At 46.3% G+C, this 25,141-nt stretch overlaps 1 protein-coding gene across 1 annotated transcript in view; it reads left to right on the top strand.

Moving 5' to 3' along the window:
• The window catches only part of GPR107 (G protein-coupled receptor 107), a 206,719-nt gene that overhangs the window by 152,340 nt on the left and 29,238 nt on the right, over positions 1–25,141 (top strand). Inside the window, exons 13-14 of the mRNA XM_063936684.1 lie at positions 416–546; positions 6,886–6,929. Of these exons, the coding sequence (XP_063792754.1) occupies positions 416–546; positions 6,886–6,929 (175 nt within the window). The remainder of the gene's footprint in view (positions 1–415; positions 547–6,885; positions 6,930–25,141) is intronic.

Here is a 25,141-nt window from a genome sequence, read left to right as displayed (position 1 = left end):
TCCCAATCGTAGTCCACGTGGATTGTAAAGTATGAAAAAGTTCAAAAAATTAGAGAGAAAAAAAAGTGAAAAACTCATGTCAACCTTTTTCCATGTCGACCTAATGCATGTCGACCAGTAGTGGTCGACCTAGTGACTGTCGACCAGTAGTGGTCGACCTAGTGACTGTCGACCTGTAGTGGTCGACCTAGTTACCGTATACCGCCGGGGGTATGGGATGCTGGCCAATCTCTGACTTTTTTTTAATGTGGCAATCATTTATAAGGCAAACCAATGCTTTGTAAATGATTACCGCTTTAAGAAAACGTCTGAGATCGGCCAGAATCCCACACCTCCGGCAAACTCGGACCCCATTACATACAGTATGCCCCCTTGTGGTGACCTGAGTGGATTAATGCTTTGCTCCGCTTACCAGGTGCTGGCCAACGCTGCATACATCATCATAGAATCCACAGAGCAGGGCATGTCAGAGTACGGGCTGTGGAAGGAGATCCTGTTCCTGGTAGACCTGCTCTGTTGCGGGGCAATCCTGCTGCCTGTTATATGGTAAGACTTTGCAGCCGTCCTGGCGCACTATACTGTTTGTATTATTTTTCTGTCTCTCTGTTCTCATTATTTATCTTTGGTACACATTTCTAACAGCATAGCACGAGATAAGGTATTCCCATAGACAAGGGTGCCTTTCTATCCAATAGTTAGCCAACTGCGGGGAAACCAGAGCCTGAAACACGCCCTGCTTTGATATGATGTAGAGGAAAGATTATTATTATTTTGGTTACGCTTTCTATACTGAACAGCTGATCATGTTACAATGAGACTAAAAAAAAAAATAGATATAGATAGATATATAATGTACTGTGTATATATATATATATATATATGTGTGTGTGTGTGTGTGTGTGTGTGTGTGTATATATATATATATATATATATATATATATATATTTCTCTAACGTCCTAAGTGGATGCTGGGGACTCCGTAAGGACCATGGGGAATAGCGGCTCCGCAGGAGACTGGGCACAAAAGTAAAGCTTTAGAACTACCTGGTGTGCACTGGATCCTCCCCCTATGACCCTCCTCCAAGCCTCAGTTAGATTTTTGTGCCCGAACGAGAAGGGTGCACACTAGGTGGCTCTCCTGAGCTGCTTAGTGAAAAGTTTAGTTTTAGGTTTTTTATTTTCAGTGAGACCTGCTGGCAACAGGCTCACTGCATCGAGGGACTAAGGGGAGAAGAAGCGAACTCACCTGCGTGCAGATTGGATTGGGCTTCTTAGGCTACTGGACATTAGCTCCAGAGGGACGATCACAGGCCCAGCGATGGATGGGTCCCAGAGCCGCGCCGCCGGCCCCCTTACAGAGCCAGAAGACAGAAGAGGTCCGGAAAATCGGCGGCAGAAGACGTCCTGTCTTCAACAAGGTAGCGCACAGCACTGCAGCTGTGCGCCATTGCTCTCAGCACACTTCACACTCCGGTCACTGAGGGTGCAGGGCGCTGGGGGGGGGCGCCCTGAGTCGCAATAAAAACACCTTGGATGGCAAAAAAATGCATCACATATAGCTCCTGGGCTATATGGATGCATTTAACCCCTGCCAGAATACATAGAAAAACGGGAGATAAGGCCGCCGATAAGGGGGCGGAGCCTATCTCCTCAGCACACTGGCGCCATTTTCCCTCACAGCTCCGTTGGAGGGAAGCTCCCTGGCTCTCCCCTGCAGTCACTACACTACAGAAAGGGTTAAAAAAGAGAGGGGGGGCACTAATTACGCGCAGTATTAAAGATACAGCAGCTATAAGGGGAAAAACACTTATATAAGGTTATCCCTGTGTGTATATATATATATATATATATATATATATATATATATATATATATATAGCGCTCTGGTGTGTGCTGGCAAACTCTCCCTCTGTCTCCCCAAAGGGCTAGTGGGGTCCTGTCCTCTATCAGAGCATTCCCTGTGTGTGTGCTGTATGTCGGTACGTTTGTGTCGACATGTATGAGGAGAAAAATGATGTGGAGACGGAGCAGATTGCCTGTAATAGTGATGTCACCCCCTAGGGGGTCGACACCTGAGTGGATGAACTGTTGGAAGGAATTACGTGACAGTGTCAGCTCTGTATAAAAGACAGTGGTTGACATGAGACAGCCGGCTACTCAGCTTGTGCCTGTCCAGACGTCTCATAGGCCGTCAGGGGCTCTAAAGCGCCCGTTACCTCAGATGGCAGATATAGACGCCGACACGGATACTGACTCCAGTGTCGACGGTGAAGAGACATATGTGACTTCCAGTAGGGCCACACGTTACATGATGGAGGCAATGAAAAATGTTTTACACATTTCTGATAATACGAGTACCACCAAAATGGGGTATTATGTTCGGTGAGGAAAAACTACCTGTAGTTTTCCTGAATCTGAGAAATTAAATGAGGTGTGTGATGATGCGTGGGTTTCCCCCGATAACAACTGATAATTTCTAAAATGTTATTGGCATTATATCCTTTCCCGCCAGAGGTTAGGGTGCGTTGGGAAACACCCCCTAGGGTGGATAAAGCGCTCACACGCTTGTAAGGGCTCTACCCTCTCCTGAGATGGCCGCCCTTAAGGATCCTGCTGATAGAAAGCAGGAGGGTATCCTAAAATGTATTTACACACATACTGGTGTTATACTGCGACCAGCAATCGCCTCAGCCTGGATGTGCAGTGCTGGGTTGGCGTGGTCGGATTCCCTGACTGAAAATATTGATACCCTAGATAGGGACAGTATATTTTTGCCTATAGAGCATTTAAAAGATGCATTTCTATATATGCGTGATGCACAGCGGAATATTTGCCGACTGGCATCAAGTCTAAGTGCGTTGTCCATTTCTACCAGTAGAGGGTTATGGACACGACAGTGGTCAGGTGATGCGGATTTCAAACGGCATTTGGAAGTATTGCCTTATTAAGGGGAGGAGTTATTTGGGGTCGGTCTTTCAGACCTGGTGGCCACGGCAACAGCTGGGAAATCCACGTTTGTACCCCAGGTCGCCTCTCAACATGAGAAGACGCCGTATTATCAGGCGCAGTCTTTTCGTGGACAAGCGGGCAAAAGGTTCCTCATTTCTGCCCGTGACAGAGGGAGAGGAAAAAAGGCTGCAGAAATCAGCTAGTTCCCAGGAACAGAAACCCTCTCCCGCCTCTGCCAAGCCCTCAGTATGATGCTGGGGCTTTACAAGCAGAATCAGGCACGGTGGGGGGCCCGTCTCAATGATTTTCAGCGCGCAGTGGGCTCACTCGCAAGTAGACCCCTGGATCCTTCAGGTGATATCTCAGGGGTACAAATTGGAATTCGAGACGTCTCCCCCTCGCCGTTTCCTAAAGTCGGCTTTACCGATGTCTCCTTCTGACAGGGAGACAGTTTTGGAAGCCATTCACAAGCTGTATTCCCAGCAGGTGATAATCAAGGTACCTCTCCTGCAACAGGGAACGGGGTATTATTCCACACTGTTGTGGTACCGAAGCCGGACGGCTCGGTGAGACCGATTCTAAATCTAAAATCTTTGAACACTTACATACAGAGGTTCAAATTCAAGATTGAGTCACTCAGAGCAGTGATTGCGAACCTGGAAGAAGGGGACTACATGATGTCTCGGGACATCAAGGATGCTTACCTTCATGTCCAAATTTACCCTTCTCACCAAGGGTACCTCAGGTTTATGGTACAGAACTGTCACTATCAGTTCAGACGCTGCCGTATGGATGGTCCACGGCACCCCGGGTCTTTACCAAGGTAATGGCCGAAATGATGATATTCTTTCGAAGGAAGGGAATTTTAGTTATCCCTTACTTGGACGATTCCCTGATAAGGGTAAGATCCAGGGAACAGTTGGAGGTCGGTGTAGCACTATCTCAGGTAGTGTTGCGGCATCACGATTGGATTCTCAATATTCCAAAATCGCAGCTGGTTCCGACGACTCGTCTTCTGTTCCTAGAGATGATCCTGGACACAGTCCAGAAAAAGGTGTTTCTCCCGGAGGAGAAAGCCAGGGAGTTATCCGAGCTAGTCAGGAACCTCCTAAAACCGAGCCAAGTCTCAGTGCATCAATGCACAAGGGTTCTGGGTAAAATGGTGGCTTCCTACGAAGCAATCCCATTCGGCAGATTCCACGCAAGAACTTTCCAGTGGGACCTGCTGGACAAATGGTCCGGGTCGCATCTTCAGATGCATCAGCGGATAACCCTGTCACCAAGAACAAGGGTGTCCCTCCTGTGTTGGTTGCAGAGTGCTCATCTTCTAGAGGGCCGCAGATTCGGCATTCAGGACTGGGTCCTGGTGACCACGGATGCCAGCCTGCGAGGCTGGGGAGCAGTCACACAGGGAACGAATTTCCAGGGCTTATGGTCAATCCTGGAGACCTCACTTCACATAAATATCCTGAAGCTAAGGGCCATTTACAATGCTCTAAGCTTAGCAAGACCTCTGCTTCAAGGTCAGCCGGTGTTGATCCAGTCGGACAACATCACGGCAGTCACCCACGTAAACAGACAGGGTGGCACAAGAAGCAGGAGGGCAATGGCAGAAGCTGCAAGGATTCTTCGCTGGGCGGAAAATCATGTGATAGCACTGTCAGCAATTCCGGGAGTGGACAACTGGGAAGCAGACTTCCTCAGCAGACACGACCTCCACCCGGGAGAGTGGGGACTTCACCCAGAAGTCTTACACATGATTATAAACCGTTGGGAAAAACTCGACAGATATTGCGCCAGGTCAAGGGACCCTCAGGCAATAGCTGTAGACGCTCTGGTAACACCGTGGGTGTACCAGTCAGTGTATGTGTTCCCTCATCTGCCTCTCATACCCAAGGTACTGAGATTGATAAGATGGAGAGGAGTAAGCACTATATTCGTGGCTCCGGATTGGCCAAGAAGGACTTGGTAACCGGAACTTCAAGAGATGCTCACGGAGGATCCGTGGCCTCTACCTCTAAGAAGGGACCTGCTCCAGCAAGGACCCTGTCTGTTCCAAGACTTACCGCGGCTGCGTTTGACGGCATGGCGGTTGAACGCCGGATCCTGAAGGAAAAAAGGCATTCCGGATGAAGTCATCCCTATCCTGATCAAAGCCAGGAAGGATGTAACCGCAAAACATTATCACCGCATTTGGCGAAAATATGTTGCGTGGTGCGAGGCCAGTAAGGCCAGACGGAGGAAATTCAACTGGGTCGATTCCTACATTTCCTGCAAACAGGAGTGTCTATGGGCCTGAAATTGGGGTCCATTAAGGTTCAAATTTCGGCCCTGTCGATTTTCTTCCAAAAAGAACTAGCTTCAGTCCCTGAAGTTCAGACGTTGTAAAAGGGGTACTGCATATACAGCCTCCTTTTGTGCCTCCAGTGGCACCTTGGGATCTCAATGTAGTTTTTGGGTTCCAAAAGTCACATTGGTTTGAACCACTTAAATCTGTGGACTTAAAATATCTCACATGGAAAGTGGTCATGCTGTTGGCCCTGGCCTGGGCCAGGCGCGTGTCAGAATTGGCGGCTTTATCCTGTAAAAGCCCTTATCTGATTTTCCATTCGGACAGGGCGGAATTGAGGACTCGTCCTCAGTTTCTCCCTAAGGTGGTTTCAGCGTTTCACCTGAACCAACCTATTGTGGTGCCTGCGGCTACTAGGGACTTGGAGGACTCCAAGTTGCTAGACGTTGTCAGGACCCTGAAAATATATGTTTCCAGGACGGCTGGAGTCAGAAAATCTGACTCGCTGTTTATCCTGTATGCACCCAACAAGCTGGGTGCTCCTGCTTCTAAGCAGACTATTGCTCGTTGGATTTGTAGTACAATTCAGCTTGCACATTCTGTGGCAGGCCTGCCACAGCCAAAAATCTGTAAATGCCCACTCCACAAGGAAGATGGGCTCATCTTGGGCGGCTGCCCGAGGGGTCTCGGCTTTACAACTTTGCCGAGCAGCTACTTGGTCAGGAGCAAATACGTTTGTAAAATTCTACAAAATTGATACCCTGGCTGAGGAGGACCTGGAGTTCTCTCATTTGGTGCTGCAGAGTCATCCGCACTCTCCCGCCCGTTTGGGAGCTTTGGTATAATCCCCATGGTCCTTACGGAGTCCCCAGCATCCACTTAGGACGTTAGAGAAAATAAGAATTTACTTACCGATAATTTTATTTCTCGTAGTCCGTAGTGGATGCTGGGCGCCCATCCCAAGTGCGGATTGTCTGCAATACTGGTACATAGTTATTGTTACCAAAAAATCGGGTTATTGCTGTAGTGAGCCATCTTTTCTAGAGGCTCCTCTGTTATCATGCTGTTAACTGGGTTTAGATCACGAGTTGTACGGTGTGATTGGTGTGGCTGGTATGAGTCTTACCCGGGATTCAAAATCCTTCCTTATTGTGTACGCTCGTCCGGGCACAGTATCCTAACTGAGGCTTGGAGGAGGGTCATAGGGGGAGGAGCCAGTGCACACCAGGTAGTTCTAAAGCTTTACTTTTGTGCCCAGTCTCCTGCGGAGCCGCTATTCCCCATGGTCCTTACGGAGTCCCCAGCATCCACTACGGACTACGAGAAATAGAATTATCGGTAAGTAAATTCTTATTATATATATATATATATATATATATATATATATATATATATATATATATATATATATATATATATATATATATATATTATTGTGTGTGTGTGTGTTTGTATATATAATCAGCAAATACAGTATAAAAAGGCACAAAGAGCAGAGGTGAAAATAACTAGGAATTAACAAAATGATGTAACACAAGCACCAGACTGAGTAGTGTATGGTGCCATTTCCCCAGTGTGGTAGCTTATCTGGGAGGCTTATACATTCACTATCAGATGTGCAGTTTATATTCTGTCTGTCTACACAGGTCTATCCGGCATCTGCAGGAGGCATCCGCAACAGATGGAAAAGGTAAGTCTCTTATCTACTGAAGTTTATAGGCCATAATATCATGCTGCCAATGAGGGTACTACAGCCCTCTTACCCTACTGGCATCACCTCGCTACAGGACGTAGCTTCATTACAGACGGAACTTGCAGAACAGATAATCATTTATTACACTCTGTTATTATCATCACAGAACACTTCAGGCATTGGTTGTAGTTTGACCCCGTCACCGAAGCTTCATATGTGATGCTCATCAGGAACGGAGGCCCCTTACCAGCAAGTTCCGCGGCTTCAGCGGCTCACACTCACCATAAAGAGGCTGCCTTACAAAGCTGCGTACAAAGCTGGGGAGGATACAGGTTGGAGCACTAGAGGTGATGGGGTGCGAAATTCAAAACTTAATTGAAGACGTAAAAGTTTAAAATGGAGTGTCACATCCGATTATAGGCACGTGAGTCCCCACACAGCTGCAGTCCTGCTGCATTCAAGCCTGCTATGTTCTCAGGCTTGTAAATGACATGGCTGACATCAAGTTTCAAATGAGAGGGTAGGAAACCCAATAAAGTGGAAAGCAAGAATACACGGTGGTGACATTGCTGTATCATAATGTTGGAGTCACGAATTTGATTCACAACCAGCTGTTGAGTCTTTGCGGCATTTGCATTCTAACAGTGTTTGTGTGGGTACTCCACTTTTTTCCCATGCACCAAAAGTACCCACGTGTGTTAGTGATGGGGAATTTAGCATGCAAGACCCAATGTTGCAGACGCTGATGTGAATGAGAAAAATTCTCTGTACTACACTTTTAGATTGTTGTCACTTCAAAAATAAACTAGTTACCATCCCGTCAAAATGACGGAACAACATAACGGTAATGTCAGGGCCAGCGGCTGTGCGCGCCTGAAGAGAACAACGATGGAATTGCTCTGTCGAACGCCATCTAGCGGTCACTGGTGTGCAAAGCACTTGAATTGCCCAAAGGAACATTTTTAAATGATCCCCTGTCCCAATGTTTCTAGAGAGTCACCTCCGCACAGCAGTTGTTAATGTTATGCTTCGTGGTAGTGTCCTAGTTCACTTTGTCACATTGTAGGGCTGCCAGTACACATTATACCACACAGTACCACCAATTCACATTATGACATGCAGTGTCCCCAGTTCATATTATGCCACACTGTAGTGTCTCCACTTGATATTGTGCCACATTGCAGTACCCAAGTTCATATTGTGTAACATTATAATGCCCTTCAGTTCATGTTATACCACATTACAATTAGCAGGTCCAGAGGCCCTAAGGTAAACTTTGTTATCTTCCCTATGTATCACCCAATGGTGAAAAATATATATAACACATGTAACTGTGACAGGGAAGGTGGGCCCCATTCAGCTCTGTGCCCCATTGCAGCTGCACTCCTTGCACCTATGGTAGCTCCACCCTTGTATATAACACATGTAACTGTGATGGGGAAGGTGGGCCACATAGCAGCTGCACTGCCTGCACCTATGGTAGCTACGCCCTTGTACATAACACATGTAACTGTGACAGGGAAGGTGGGTCCCAGCTCTGTACTCCATAGCAGCTGTACTTTCTGCACCAATGGTAGCTGCACCCTTGTGTTTTGGCTAGACTTGATGAGCCAAGTGGTTCTTATCTGTCATCAGATTCTATGTTTTTGGCTCCTAATGTAATTGGATTGTTAACAAAAAGGAGTGCTTTTCCACCAGATGGCAACAGTGAGTAATGTAAAACATCTGTGCATTGTGCAGTAAAGACACTTTTGTGAATGGAATAGAATTGCTTTCTTGACTTCCTATGTTGAACCATACTTTTCTGTTTGTATATAACATTGTATATTCTGTGTTCAGGGCCAAAAATTGCGTCCGCGCCACCGTATCGGTGTCTGGAAAACAAAAAGGCATAGGCACCTCTTGCTTGCACTGTTTAACTTTGTGTGTAAATAATATAATTAGCTGTGTCTGCATGGGAGTCTTCTGTGAGTTATAGGCCGCTGATGTCTGCTTGGGTCTGTCCTGGTTTTCCAGAGCTTTTATCATGAGACCTTTATCTATATGGATAGTTCCAGTATGGAAGCTCATGCTTGCTACTTTGGACATATTAATTCAAACCTACTGTGGTAGTTAGTGATTATGGGGGGTATTCAATGAAGTGCTGTTTTTTCGACTGGTTGAAAAAATGGCACTAATTCGACACGGTATTCAATTGCAGGCGTTTTCGCACATTTTTTAATCCATTTTCGTCTATGCCGTTTCACTTTTTTTTTTTTGTGTCAAATCTGCATAGGTGAAAATTGCGACAAAAACGGGCAAAACACGTTTATCTGCGGCGAATTCAAGGATGCACGTGGTTTTCACCAGTGCCAGATTTTTCGACCGTTTGAAAAAAAACGCACAGGCATTGAATAGATTAAATGTAAATTCAACTTAAAAACGGGCGAAAACTGCAGTTTTTTTCAACTGGTCGAAAAACAGTCACTTATTGAATACCCCCTATGTATTCTACCATGTGCCTTTTAATGGTGAGGCCCTTGGCACTGTGGCCCTGAAAATGTACTTGGTTAATAGGTAGACTTGGGGCTTGATTCGCACACGCATGATTTGACACCCGCTGTGTGTTAAATGGATTGGGTGGTGACTATTCAAATGCACAGAGATGCTCCGTCTTATCGGCATGCTATGGGATTGTCGTGGGTTGCAAACTTGGAGGCTTAGGGGGTCATTCCGAGTTGATCGTTCGCTAGATGTTTTTAGCAGTCGTGCAAATGCTAAGCCGCAGCCCTCTGGAAGTGTATTTTAGCTTTGCAGAAGTGCGAACGAAAGGATCGCAGAGCGACTACAAAAAAATATTGTGCAGTTTGAGTAGCTCCAGACCTACTCAGCGCTTGCGATCACTTCAGACTGTTCAGTTCCGGATTTGACGTCACGAACATGCCCTACGTTCGACAGCCACGCCTGCGTTTTTTCGATCACTCCCTGAAAACGGTCAGTTCACACCCAGAAACGCCCTCTTCCTGTCAATCACACTGCGGCGAGTAGTGCGACTGAAAAGCTTCGCTAGACCTTGTGTAAAACTGCATCAGCCGTTGTGAAATACGTCGCGCGTGCTCATTGCTACGCGTGCGCAGAAGTGCCTTTTTTTGCATCATCGCTGCGCAGCGAACATTTTCAGCTAGCGATCAACTCTGAATGACCCCCTTAATCTCACATTGGAGGCCAAGGGGCTGCATTAGAATAAATTTGCAGACGTGACCACACCAAAAGACATTAAGGGGGAAATTCAACTAGGTGCCACTTGGCAGAAGGCAAACCCGTACACTTCGCCTTCATGCGCGCACCTGAGATTTGCACAATTCAGTTAGAAACTACTCGCGGCGAGGTTGTGCGAATTTTGTCTACAAAGCATATGGGGAACAGAGCATGAAAAAAGTGGGGAGGCCTTTCTAGACACCCAAAAACGTGACAACTTCGTTAGCAGGACAACATAGAAGGCTGTTAGTGGACATAAGGAAAGTACTGGATGTTTTTAAAAGGTGTCAAATGACTGACCATGTAAAAAGCTTACCAATTTCGTTTAATTACAAGGAAATTAAATGAAATATGCAACACAAAAGGGGATTTGGGGGTAATTTGTGGCCACTTTAATAATAAAAAAAAGCTAAAGAGTTATTAATTTTCATTTAAATAAATACTTTAAATTTCGGGTACATAAACGAACAAAAAAAGATGACTTTGGGATAGGTTAGGTAATTTTTTAATCCCATTAATGATATCATTATTGGCCCAATTAAGCTAATTGAAAACTTCTAAATGCAGACATTATGGGGGGTTGGTTCAAGGGGTTCTGAAGAAAGTTCTGACATTTTACCCTAAAATATTGGGGGATATCCAATTAGAGGTGAAACAACATCTGGTGCGTAAAACGTTTAGTTTTTCACACTTTTTTCTGATGTTTCGCCGTAATTTTTTTTTTTTTTTTTTACAGGCTATCCAATTTGGATTGCCCATAAAAAAAGTGCTTCCTCCCGGAAACGCAGAGGTTCGGTGAAACCTGTGTGTTTTCGGAAGAAACGGCCCCATTTTTGCATGTGAAACAAAATCCTTGATAACTGCAGCGGCCTACAGTATCCGATGCCCGCCGCAGCAGGCTGGGACTGCAGGGAGTGCGCCGCCGCCTAGGTGTCGGCATTCAGCACTGGGTCCCCAGCGGGGAAGCCGGGGCAGTGCCGTGACCCACATCCCCCCCCTCTTCTTGCCTCCGTCACCAGTCAAATGACGGGGGAGCGGTCATGTGATTGGGGGGTGCCCAGTCAGCTGGCAGGAGCCGTCACCCAGTGCAGTACAGAAAAGCCCAGTTAAGCCGCAGCTCGTGCATTCTTATCTGGGCTAATGGATAGCCCTGGCCAATATCCTTACCCGCGCTAATGGAATTGTATTGTACAGTAAATGTAATTCGCAATGCAATTTTACAGAGAATTTGGATCACATGACTAAACTCTCACCTGATTGAAACCCCCTCACCCATTAGCATGCAAGCTAGTATCACCCCCCATTGTGTATTGGTTTAAGAGACCCACACTGCAGCTCTACCTCCCGCACAGTTCTCAGATAAATGTTCCTATCAGTGAAGGGGAAGAGTTGTCACTTCCTTCACATTGATTAATCTTTATACACACAACTGCTTTACTCTGCTAATGGCCGACTCTCCTTTCCTGTGTCCACAAGGACTCATTGATCGTCTTTTGTGACACACACATTTTTTTTCTGACCAGTGTCTTAGTAGGTTCCCCTCCTCTAAGGCCCACTGATATACACATTGATTTTATTTGTTTTATTAACATTTTATGTAGTATCACCATATTCTGCACCAGTACAATGGGAAGCTTTCACAGTAATAGAACTGCACTGTCTATTAACAAGCCATGCAGTAAGGGAGCGCTGCTTGTCACTGTACAATCTGTAGTCAAATAGGAATGTTGGGAAGTGTTGCAGGTTACATATTGCAGTAGGAAACAGTGCTTAGTGGGAGTATGGGAGTCAGTCACTCCGCTGTGTTCCATTTGGTCCGAGAGTCTTTAGGGATGGATTTCCATAACCTTTAGAAAATGTAGGAGTTATAAAATAATCCCCCATTGCGGAAATTTGAGATTTATTCCCTCAAATTGGTTTGGATGGCAAAATCACTGGCACTATGATGTGGCACCAGACCAAGGTGCCGACATCTGATAAATGTGCCCCCTAGTCGCCCTGTTACATTGCCAATCATATCTCTCTCCATTTTCTTTAGCAATTCTGAGGGCCCAGCTTTTGGGATCCCAATCAAATTTGGTAAAGATCTCTCATTCCCTCAGAACTAGAGAGATGCCGCTTTGCTCTGTTTGACTTAGACATTGACTTTTTTTATGTTATTCTTAGGTGTGTATTGTTATCCTGAGTGGAATGTGTATCTTTACCCTTTCTGCCATGTTATTCCATGTCCACTGTTAGTTACTGTGCGGAGTGTTTTCTTAATAAAAACATTTTTTTTTAAAGCGAGACACTTGCTAATATGCCACCAGTAGAAGTGTTCCTCTCCGTCCACCAGCTCAGGAATGATGAGGTAGATTTTAGTCGACACATACAGATGCCTGGAAACACCAGTGGACTGCGTATCTCATTGTGTCCCCTTTTTGCTCTCCCCTTTGGATACGACAAGGCATCCGACAGGCTCCATTTTGTCCTATATTCACTGGAATTACATTTCCCGGGTCACATCTTGGCTTTCATTCGATCATTAGACTCCGTTTCTCTCCTTTCGGGTGGTCAACTCTGGCCTAGCCTCCATCATCTTTATAATGTTGGGTGTCCATTTTCCTCTACTATTTGAGCTTGCCATTGAGCAGTTAGCTGAGGAAGATATGCCACGGTTATCATGTGTAAGATGGCAGCTTCCTGCATTTGCCTGTCTGCAGTGCAATCCTTCTGCCAGTGTTTATATCATGGAGGATGCTGCCTCCATTCTGCACAAGTCTTTCTAGCTTCTCTATTGCACTTGCTTCTCCATCACAGTGTGGTCTGTTTGTGCTCCGTTTGTAATTAATAATCTTCGTTTAGGTAGGAGAGCTGTCTCCTCACATACCTCTTCCCTGGGCTGGCTATATAAGGGCCGTGGTGAATGCTGCTGGCTGTTTCGCTCGCTGACGTTGTGACCTCAGGAACACAGCATGTTTACGCATGTAAACAACTCCTCCATTACTTACATTAGCCCAGGTCTGCTGCGCCTTAATTACCAACCTGTCAACTCCAAACCTCTCTGGAACCTCATAATTCCACAATCTATTCCAAGCTCTATTAGAGCTGGAAGAACCGTTAGATGTACAGCGGCATAATGTCATAGAATATCAATCAAGAGAATTAGGTGGTTTGATCAAAGTATGCAGAATTTTCTTCTAGAACGAATGCATTATTTCACTAAAACCATTTATTTTTTTGTCCCTGCAAATGGTAATGAGAACATAAGCCATATATTTCAGGAAAGGACCAGCAGTGGAAACTTTTTGTCTTAACAGGAAATGTTAAAAATCCTCAAAACAAGGTGGATTATACAAAAGAGCTTTTATTAGAGTTAAGAACTCTGTATAACGTTCTGAACCGATTCTGACTCTTATCATAGTTTCTGAGACACGCATGGTCGCTTTTGGCACAATTTACCCTTGTGGCCTATTTGACGGGCTAATTTTTTTTTTTAAATTTAAGCGCTGAAATTTTCTTTTTTTTTGTATGTTTGAAATAGGTTAAGAACATTTATTTAAAACCTAGGGCAGGGGCCAGTCATCAGAGAGGGCAGCTTTGCCTTCCCTCTGTAAGGAGTAGCCACTCTCCTTTTTCCAACACTCTTGGGGGCATGCAGAGCAGTGACAGAGATGCTGGGCTGCCCTCAAGCTCTCCCCGCGCTGTGAACAGATGCCATGTGTATAGCATCTACTCACTGGGCAGTAAGTGTTCATCCAATACAAACACACAAGCATTATGTTCTACTAATATGCCACAGGCTTATAGACCCTGCTATATTGGACATACTGGATGCCAGTCCCAGGGGTAACTGTAATCGCCCACGATTTGCGGGAGCCAATGCGATTCCGAATGAGAGAGTCACTAGATTTAAAGTGGCAATAGGTTTAAAGGCAAACGCAACCTGACTCCTGCAAATCAATGGCTAATACAATTCACTCGCAGTTTATTCTGTGTTTGTCTTGCTGTCCCATGTGTATTTGTGACTTACAGGGCTGTAGGGAGGGGTGTGTGAGCAGTATTGCCACCGAAAGGGCGCAATGTTTGGGGGGGGGGGGGGGGGGGGAGGCACAGGGTGATGGTGATATATGCTTTTAGCACTATTTAGTAAAATACCGACACACATTAAGACACTCTTTGTATTCACAGATTTTATTTCTTTTTCATCCACTAGGGGTCACTGGAGTACTCTTGGGATATGGACGGCTTCCACCGGAAGAAGGCACTGAATAAATTAATTTTGAGACTACTCCTCCCCTCCATATCCTCGAGCACCTCAGTGTTTTTTCTGTGCTCGACACAGTTAGAAGGCTGGTGGAGTTTGTCCACAAGTATTGGAATTTTTTTCTAAGTTTTGTTTTTTCTTTCAATAATTGCCACATCCTTTCCCCCCTTCTGAGAGGCGTGGGTCAGGGATAGTGGAAGCTGCTGAGAGCAGCTGTGAGTGTCGGACCTCTCTGTAAAGAGCTCCCTCACACCACGTGCAGGCTGCCTGCTAGAAGCTGGACGGAGCTTGAATAAGAAGCCCCGTCATAGACCTCGTTACTGTCCAGGTATGTTGGGTAGGGGCGGTCAGCTTACGCTGCCGCCCCACTGTTGAGGGAATGTATTGGGGGACAGCCTGAGCACATTATCCAGCGCCGCATTCTAGATACATTGCCCGGAGCACGTGTGCATAGGCCGCTTCACGGCTCTATGCAGTGCGCTCTCTGCTCCCGCTGACCGCCGCTCCCAGCACCTCAGCCGCCGATGAGTTCCCCGCTGCCTGGCTACACAGGTATAGGCCGCTCCACGGCTCTATGCTGTGTGTTCTCCCGCGGCCCGGAGCGCGTGTGCATAGGCCGCTCCACGGCTCTATGCAGGACGCTCTCTGCTCCCGCTGACCGCCGCTCCCAGCACCGCAGCAGCCGATGAGTTCCCCGCTGCCTGGCTACACAGGTATAGGCCACTCCACGGCTCTATGCTGTGTGTTCTCCCGCGACTCGGAGCGCGTGTGCATAGGCCGCTCCACGGCTCTATGCAGTACGCTCTCTGCTCCCGCTGACCGCCGCTCCCAGCGCCGCAGCAGCCGATGAGTTCCCCGCTGCCTTGGCTACACAGGTATAGGCCGCTCCACGGCCCTATGCTGTGTGTTCCACGGTGCCTCCGACCCGGTGCAGTACACGGAGTTCGTGGGGGTGGGGGGAGACACATTAGCAGTATTAAGCTTTGACTGTGTATTATACGGAAAACTTGGTATTTAACATACTTCATGTTTCTCCTGTCTGTTCCAGGGTTCCTATATTACATCTCTACTTAAGAGGGGTGTTAGGGGAATTTGGGAATCAGTTTTCTTATTGCTGGCGTGCACTGCACTTGCCTGATATATACAAAGAACCTTAGTGTTATTACTGAGTCGTGCAAACTGTCTGTGTGTAGTTTGTATTGTCTGTCTTCATAATGAGTAAGACACCAGCAAAATCTAAGAAACAATTTTCTTGTCATGTCTGTAAAAGTGTGTTGCCTGATGGATCTACCACATGTACAGTATGTGTTATTAATACAAATACGATTTCCACTCCAGAATTAAAGCCAGGTTCGTCTCCGGACCCTCCATGGGCTATGCTTGCAAATGTCTTAGCTGGTTTGCAATCAGAATTGGCCGCCTCTCGTGAAGAGCGGGAGGCGGCAAGATCTGAGTTTAAGAGGAGACCGCTTGAGTTACCAGAGGAGTCTCAATCTGGTCAAAAGTCCACCTTGGGTGGAAAGGATAAGTTTCCTTTTCCTAATAATTCTCCAGTCTCTGGGATACTAGACCTCACTGAACATGAGTATGAGGAGGGCGAAATAGACCAACAGTCAGACAGTGACGATTTTGACAGCCCAGGCATTGATAATCTCATCAGAGCAGTGCGTCAGTCGCTGGAGTTTACGGAAACTGAGGAGCCTCTGACGAATGATGAAGTAGTCTTTACTAAACGACAGAGATCTCCGATGTGTTTTCCTGTTTCGGAATCTCTTAATAAAATGTTACTGGAAACACGGAAGAATCCGGATAAACGGTTTTCTATACCTCGTAGATTTAAATCGAGTTACCCGTTTCCAGAGTCCATGACAGCTACATGGGAGAACCCACCTTTGGTGGATTCGTCCGTATCTAAACTTACAAGGAAGTTAACCATACCAGTACCAACTGCTACTACGCTTAAAGACCCTGCAGATCGTAAAATAGAATCTATGCTAAAGTCCATGTATACAGCAGCAGGAGTGCTGCTGAGACCTGGGTTGGTTGGCATTTGGGTTACTAAAGCATTAATGGTATGGATAAAAGAGCTCAAGTCGGCTCTACAGGATGATCATCTTATACTTCTCGCGGATCAAATCTGGGAAGCTGCTGAATATCTATGTACAGCTTCTACTGACGTCTGTCAGCTTACTTCTCGCCTTTCTTCATCGCTAGTCACAGCACGACGAGCACTTTGGCTACGTTCTTGGCAAGCGGAGGTTAAAAAAGGTATAGAGGCATTACCTTACGGTGGCGAGAAGCTTTTCGGTCCTGAATTGGACAGATGGATTTCTGAGGCTACGGGAGGAAAGTCTGTGTTTCTTCCATCACCTACAACTGTACCTAAACGGAAATATTCTGGTCCGGCGTTCAAATCCTTTAGAACTCAGCCCTTTCGTGGGCGGGGCACAGGAGCGGTCACGCTTGGTAGAAGAGGTCGGGGACGTGGTGCCCAACAATCCAATGCACGTCGTCAAGACGCTAAGACCACTAACAAGCCAGTGGCATGACGGGCTCCCAGCCCATCTCGGATCTCCAATTGTGGGAGCACGCCTTCAGAGCTTTCAGGGGGCGTGGCTTCAGACGTCCACAGATGGGTGGATCCGCAATTTAGTGTTAGAGGGTTACAAAATAGAGTTCGATTGTCTTCCGTCAAGGAGGTTTTTCAAGACAGGACTGCCTGTGTCGGACGACAAGAAGGCAGTTCTGCAGGTTGCCATTCAGTCTCTGCTGAATGCTGCAGTTGTGATTCCGGTCCCTGTGCAAGAACAGGGGCAGGGTTATTATTCCAGTCTGTTTGTGGTACCAAAGCCAGATGGCTCAGTCAGGCCAATATTGAACCTAAAGGGTCTCAATCAATACGTCACTTACTACAGATTCAAGATGGAATCTCTCAGGTCAGTAATTGCAGGTTTAGAGCCACAGGAATTCATGATTGCGCTGGATCTCAAAGATGCGTACTTACACATTCCGATTTGGCCACCTCATCAGAGTTTCTTAAGGTTTGCAATAAGACGAGACCACTACCAGTTTCAGGCTCTGCCGTTTGGCCTCTCATCAGCGCCTCGGGTATTCACCAAGGTGATGTCCGTGATGATAGCTCATCTCAGATCCCTAGGAGTAATAATTGTTCCGTATTTGGACGATCTACTCATCAAGGCTCCGTCTCAACAGATGCTTCTCCAGCATGCGTTGCTAACGTACAATGTACTAGTTCAGCACGGTTGGATAGTCAGTTTCAAGAAATCACATCTAATTCCGTCTCAACGACTTCAATTCCTAGGGATGATTTTCGATACAGTAAATCAAAAAATTTACCTACCACAACAGAAAGTACAGGTCATTCGTCATCTGGTACAATTAGTGCTCAAGCCACGCACAGTCTCAGTACATTTGTGCATTCGCCTTTTAGGCACAATGGTGGCGGCTTTCGAAGCGCTTCAGTTCGGAAGATTTCACTCACGTCCTTTTCAACTGGAGGTGCTAGCACAGTGCTCGGGCTCACATCTGCAGATTCACCACAGGGTGAGATTGTCGCCACAGGTCAGGGTGTCTCTTCTCTGGTGGCTAAAGATACACAATCTATCTGCAGGGAGACGGTTCGGCGTCTGGAATTGGATAATTCTTACAACAGACGCGAGTCTCAGAGGTTGGGGAGCTGTAGTTCAGAGTTATCGGCTCCAGGGCCTCTGGGCAGATCACGAAAGATTGCTATCTATAAATGTCCTGGAACTCCGGGCGATTTACAATGCGCTAAGACAAGCAGTGCACATGTTTCGTTTTCAGACTGTTCAGGTGCAGTCAGACAATGCGACGGCGGTCGCATACATAAACAAACAAGGAGGAACGAGAAGCCGCATGGCAATGCGGGAAGTAGCTCGGATCCTCAGGTGGGCCGAATATCACCAGGTGATATTGTCGGCAGTGTTCATTCCGGGAGTGGACAACTGGGAGGCAGATTTTCTCAGTCGTCGGGATTTTCATCCAGGAGAGTGGGCATTAAATCCAGAAGTGTTTCAGATGTTGGTCCAGAGGTGGGGTTACCCTCAGGTGGATCTGATGGCATCCCGCCACAATCATCAAGTGTCACGATATGTGTCCAGAACGAGAGATCCAAAGGCAGTGGCGGTGGATGCTCTCACAGCCGCGTGGCCGTACAGCCTCGTGTACCTGTTTCCACCGTTTCCGCTGCTCTCGCTGTTACTAAAACGGATCAAGAGAGGGTCCGTCACAGTCATACTAATAGCGCCTCATTGGCCTCGGAGAACTTGGTTCTCGGATCTCCTCGGACTACTCGCAGACGATCCTTGGCCACTCCCACTACGTCCGGACCTGTTACAACAGGGTCCGTTCCTTTACCCCGATTTAGCGCGGCTGCGTTTGACGGGGTGGCTGTTGAAAAGGCCATCTTAAGAAGAGAGGGCATTCCTGAGTCTGTTATACCAACCATGGTACGAGCTAGGAAGCCGGTTACGGCAGCTCATTATTACAGAATCTGGCGTACTTATATAGGTTGGTGTGAAGCTCGGAAGTTTCCGACATCATCTTTCAAATTATCCCGTCTTTTGTTATTTCTACAGATGGGGTTAGATGGAGGACTACGTCTATCCACACTAAAGGTGCAGGTATCTGCATTGTCAATTTACTTTCAAAGGAAATTGGCTTTGTTGCCGTCGGTACATACGTTTCTGCAGGGTGTACTGAGAGTTCTCCATTCATTCCACCTACAGCGCCATGGGACTTGAATCTGGTTTTAGATTTCTTACAGTCCTTTTACTTTGAACCCTTACAACAAGTGGATATTAAATTTCTCACTTGGAAAACGATTTTTCTTTTAGCCTTAGCTTCGGCAAGGCGTGTTTCAGATTTAGGTGCCTTGTCGTGCAAGTCACCGTATTTAGTTTTTCATGATGACAGAGCGGAACTTCGGACGAATCCCGCTTTCCTACCAAAGGTAGTGTCGTCTTTTCACATCAATCAACCAATAGTAGTTCCGGTATTAACAGAAAATTCTGGAACGTTGGATGTGGTTCGCGCTTTACGCGTTTATGTATCCCGAACGTCTACAGTTCGTAAGACGGATACGTTGTTTGTTCTCTATGATGCGGCCAAGAGGGGTTGGCCAGCCTCTAAGCAGACCTTATCCAGATGGATTAGACTGACCATACGTCAGGCTTACCTTCATGCTAGGTTACAGCCACCTACATCAGTAACAGCTCATTCCACACGTTCTGTGGGAACGTCATGGGCAGCGAGTCGTGGGGCTTCTACGACACAGCTTTGCCGTGCGGCTACTTGGTCTTCAGTGCACACGTTTGTGCGCTTTTACAAGTTTGATACGTTTGCGGCACCAGCATCTAGCTTTGGCCGCCTGGTGTTACAGGTGCCAAACAGCTCTCCCGCCCACGGGGGAAACTTTGGTACATCCCAAGAGTACTCCAGTGACCCCTAGTGGATGAAAAAGAAAATAGGATTTTGGTACTTACCAGGTAAATCCTTTTCTTTGAATCCATAGGGGGCACTGGACGCCCACCCAGAGCAGTTTACCTGTTTTAGAGTAAGTTCAGTGGTTCTTATGGTAACACACTTTCACGACTGGTTTAAATTTAACAAATGTTAATCGGTTATGGTGTCAACTGTTTAGTTGTCAGTTACGTTATGTGTCAACTTTATTGTTGTCCGTGATGTTATATGTAATTCTCCTTTTGTCAATCTCTCTATCGATCCTGTTCGGCTCAGTAAAAAACACTGAGGTGCTCGAGGATATGGAGGGGAGGAGTAGTCTCAAAATTAATTTATTCAGTGCCTTCTTCCGGTGGAAGCCGTCCATATCCCAAGAGTACTCCAGTGCCCCCTATGGATTCAAAGAAAAGGATTTACCTGGTAAGTACCAAAATCCTATTTTTATTAAAATCAGGGCTAAAATTAATTTAAACCTACAAAAATCTCCAAAGTTCAGAGGCTATGCGGACGATGGGCCATTCAGGATACTTCTGAAATCCCAATTGGGATCAACACAGTGGATTTTTGGCAGTCAAAGTGGTAACATCAGCTATGTACATATTGGGGTCGGATGATACCTTCTGAAACGTGAGAATATCGGAAATGAAGACGCGTCTCAAACACAGGGAAGAGGGTATCCTATACTAAGGATGTCAGCTGTGCAGACCTGTCTTTGGTGTTTATTAGCCCCTTCCCACTCTTAATTTTGCAGCAATCAGTTCCATTCACTGCGGAAGTATCTGTCTGTTAGCAGAAGTGACAGGTGCTTGTTAAGAACTCAATTTGAATTTAGCGTTTCAAACTATTTCTAACCTTCCTGAGAATTACTCTTCCTTCCTCTCACCCGCTAACAACCGCTGTCAGGTTCCTTGCTGCCCATTCTGCCTTCAGTAATTAATTACCCTTGTAGGAGGGGACGTAATTGCAAGTGAGCTGCATTGTCTGTAAGTTGTATACTTTAGTCATTAGAGGGAGAGCTGTGATTGCCTGTTGTACAGTATTAGGGGGGGCTGTATCAGTATTGTAAGAGAAGCATGTGTCTGTACCTGGGGGTAAATTTACTAAAGCTTCTAAAACAGAATTGGTGATGTTGCACACAGCAACCAATCAGATGCTGTCTATCATTTTCTAAAAGGAAATGGGGAAATGATACACCGTATATAATTGGTTGTTATGAGCAACATCACCAATTCTCTGTTTTAGAAGCTTTAGTCAGTTTACCCCCTGGTCATTGGCCATATCTGGCGCTGACACATCCTGTCTTGAGTTTAGGGGCTATGGATAGTGGTGGGACATGTTCCACATGTGTAGCAGTTCTGTGTGTATCTCTCAGAAGTAGTTTGCATATTCCACATAATGGGGCAGATGTATTAAGCCTGGAGAAGGGATAAAGAAGTGATAAAGCAGTGATAAGTACAAGGTGAGAACGCACCAGCCAATTGGCTCCAATATGTAAATTGACAGTGATGAGTTGATTGGCTGGTGCGTTATCACCTTGTACTTATCACTGCTTTATCACTTCTTTATGCTTTCTCCAGGATTAATACATCTGCCCCAATATACAGCACCACTAGATAAATAATACAGCCATAGTAGCCTTCAATTTGGATAAACTACAATACTCAGCATGTTTTATCCAGAGTTTCCAATTGGGAGTAGTCACTGTATTGTATACAATATTAGTCAGTGTCTGCCTATTTCTGTTAAAATAGTTCATTTACTAGTTGGCTGATAATCATTACTGGTTGGAAGGATGATCATTTAGGGGTATATGCAATTGCGGTCGAATTCCCGAAATTGTCGAATTTCGGGTCATTTTCGCCAAAAAAAATAATTCGTCAATGCAATTCAGTGCTTTCCGTCAAAAAAACGGACTTTCAAAATTCGACTTTTTGAAATTCGACTTTTTGCAAATTCGACTTTTCTGCAATGATACAAGTGCTGCAATTCGACAAAAGCATATTCAATTCAAGTTTGGAAATTCGACAGTAGTGCTTTTAGACAGTAAATTCGTCATTTTCAATCCGCCACACTTTGGAGGGTGAAAACAATAAAAAAAAATTTAAACATGTTTTTTTTGGGGGGAATAGCATATCTATTTATATTAGAAGGGATTAGGTACTTTTTTTTTTTTTTTTTGGAGGCACAAGTATTATTTATATATTTTTAAAAATATTATTTTTTTTTATTTATTTTTTTATTGCTGGAACGGTAAAATTAAAAAAAAAATGGCGTGGGGTCCCCCCTCCAAAGCATAACCAGCCTCGGGCTCTTCGAGCTGGTCCTGGTTCTAAAAATGCGGGGAAAAATTGGGCAGGGATCCCCCGTATTTTTAAAACCAGCACCGGGCTCTGCGCCTGGTGCTGGTGCAAAAAATACGGGGGACAAAACGAGCAGGGGTCCCCCGTATTTTTCACACCAGCATCGGGCTCCACTAGCTGGACAGATAATGCCACAGCCGGGGGTCACTTTTATACAGTGCCCTGCGGCCGTGGCATTAAATATCCAACTAGTCACCCCTGGCCGGGGTACCCTGGGGGAGTGGGGACCCCTTAAATCAAGGGGTCCCCCCCCCCAGCCACCCAAGGGCCAGGGGTGAAGCCCGAGGCTGTCCCCCCCATCCAAAGGCTGCGGATGGGAGGCTGATAGCCTTGAGTAAAATGAAGAAAAAAAAAAATGAACAAAGTGTCGCTGGCGCTAGATCCGTATGGATGTGTGAGGAACCCCAATAAGGGGGTTCTATATCCCTGAATGGGGATTTAATCCTTCAAATGATAGGTAGTAACTCAATAACAATGGATTTAAAATACATATAAATATTTATTGTTAAAAACATACAATACGTGAATACTGAACGTGCATGGTAACCATGGACAATCCAAGAAGGTGACTTGTGCTGTTTTTCTTTTTAAACCACAAAAAGTATTCTCACCCTTTTACTGTGGTGCGGTGGGCTAGCTTATGAAATAAGCTGGTATGGTCCTGGGCTGAATCAGCCTAGCACCACCGCAGAAGATTTATCAGCATGGATTCACCTCCAGTTCACATGTGCTTCTCCTCAGTCCAAAAACAACGCGTTTCGGTTCCACAGAACCTTTCTCAAGATTTGGATCCAATTTTAGATCCAAATCTTGAGAAAGGTTCTGTGGAACCGAAACGCGTTGTTTTTGGACTGAGGAGAAGCACATGTGAACTGGAGGTGAATCCATGCTGATAAATCTTCTGCGGTGGTGCTAGGCTGATTCAGCCCAGGACCATACCAGCTTATTTCATAAGCTAGCCCACCGCACCACAGTAAAAGGGTGAGAATACTTTTTGTGGTTTAAAAAGAAAAACAGCACAAGTCACCTTCTTGGATTGTCCATGGTTACCATGCACGTTCAGTATTCACGTATTGTATGTTTTTAACAATAAATATTTATATGTATTTTAAATCCATTGTTATTGAGTTACTACATATCATTTGAAGGATTAAATCCCCATTCAGGGATATAGAACCCCCTTATTGGGGTTCCTCACACATCCATACGGATCTAGCGCCAGCGACACTTTGTTCACCATTTTTTTCTTCATGTCATATTGGGAATTGGTGTTTTGTCCCTAACTGAACAGTGTGTCTGGGCGGCTTCTTTTGTTTTACTGCGCAACTCTGGTATTGTATAAATCTTCTTTTATTGAACAGCCTTGAGTAAAATGACAAGAATATTGTTTTTTCCAGCAGTACTACAAGTCCCAGCAAGCCTCCCCCGCAAGCTGGTACTTGGCGAACCACAAGTACCAGCATGCGGGAGAAAACCGGGCCCGCTGGTACCTGTAGTTCTACTGGGAAAAAAATACCCAAATAAAAACAGGACACACACACCGTGACAAGTAAAACTTTATTACACACTGCCGACACACACATACTTATCTATGTTGACACGCCGACTGCCACGGTCTCCGACGATCCGAGGGTACCTGTGAAAACAATTATACTCACCTTCCAGCGTCCAGAGGTACATCCACGTCCAGAGATAATCCACGAACTTGTTAAAAAAACAAAACGAACACCCGTTCCATGCCGGACTGAAAGGGGTCCCATGCTTTCACATGAGACCCCTTTCCACGAATGCCGGGACATCACGTGACTCCTGTCACTGAAGTCCCTTCAGCCAATCAGGAAGCGCTACTTCCGTGGCGCTCACCTGATTGGCTGTGCGCTGTGACAGCGCATCGCACAGCTCGGTCCATTAGTTTCAATGGTGGGAACTTTGCCGTCAGCGGTGGGGTTACCCGCGGTCAGCCGCTGACCGGCGGGTGACCTCACCGCTAGCCGCTAAGTTCCCACCATTGAATATAATGGACGGAGCTGTGCGATGCGCTGTCACAGCACAGACAGCGCACAGCCAATCAGGTGAGCGCCACGGAAGTAGCGCTTCCTGATTGGCTGAAGGGACTTCAGTGACAGGAGTCACGTGGTGTCCCGGCATTCGGGGTAAGGGGTCTCGTGTCAGCATGGGACCCCTTTCAGTCCGGTGGTCCGTGTGTCCGTTTTCTTTTTTTGCCAAGTACGTGGATGTATCTCTGGACGTGGATGTACCTCTGGACGCTGGAAGGTGAGTATAATTTTTTTCACAGGTACCCTCGGATCGTCGGAGACCGTGGCAGTCGGCGTGTCAACATAGGTAAGTATGTGTGTGTCGGCAGTGTGTAATAAAGTTTTACTGTCACGGTGTCTGTGTCCTGTTTTTATTTGGGTATTTTTTTTTCAGTAGAACTACAGGTACCAGCGGGCCCGTTTTTCTCCCGCATGCTGGTACTTGTGGTTCTCCAAGTACCAGCTTGCGGGGGAGGCTTGCTGGGACTTGTAGTTCTTCTGGAAAAAATATTCTTGTCATTTTACTCTAGGCTATCAGCCTCCCATCCGCAGCCATTGGATGGGGGGGACAGCCTCGGGCTTCACCCCTGGCCCTTGGGTGGCTGGGGGGGGGACCCCTTGATTGAAGGGGTCCCCACTCCCCCAGGGTACCCCGGCCAGGGGTGACTAGTTGGATATTTAATGCCACGGCCGCGGGGCACTGCATAAAAGTGACCCCCGGCTGTGGCATTATCTGTCCAGCTAGTGGAGCCCGATGCTGGTGTAAAAAATACGGGGGACCCCTACTCTTTTTGTCCCCCGTATTTTTTGCACCAGCACCAGGCGCAG

The sequence above is a fragment of the Pseudophryne corroboree genome, chromosome 8, assembly GCF_028390025.1.
Source record: "Pseudophryne corroboree isolate aPseCor3 chromosome 8, aPseCor3.hap2, whole genome shotgun sequence".
NCBI lineage: Eukaryota > Metazoa > Chordata > Amphibia > Anura > Myobatrachidae > Pseudophryne > Pseudophryne corroboree.
This window is presented reverse-complemented; position numbering and strand designations above follow the sequence as displayed.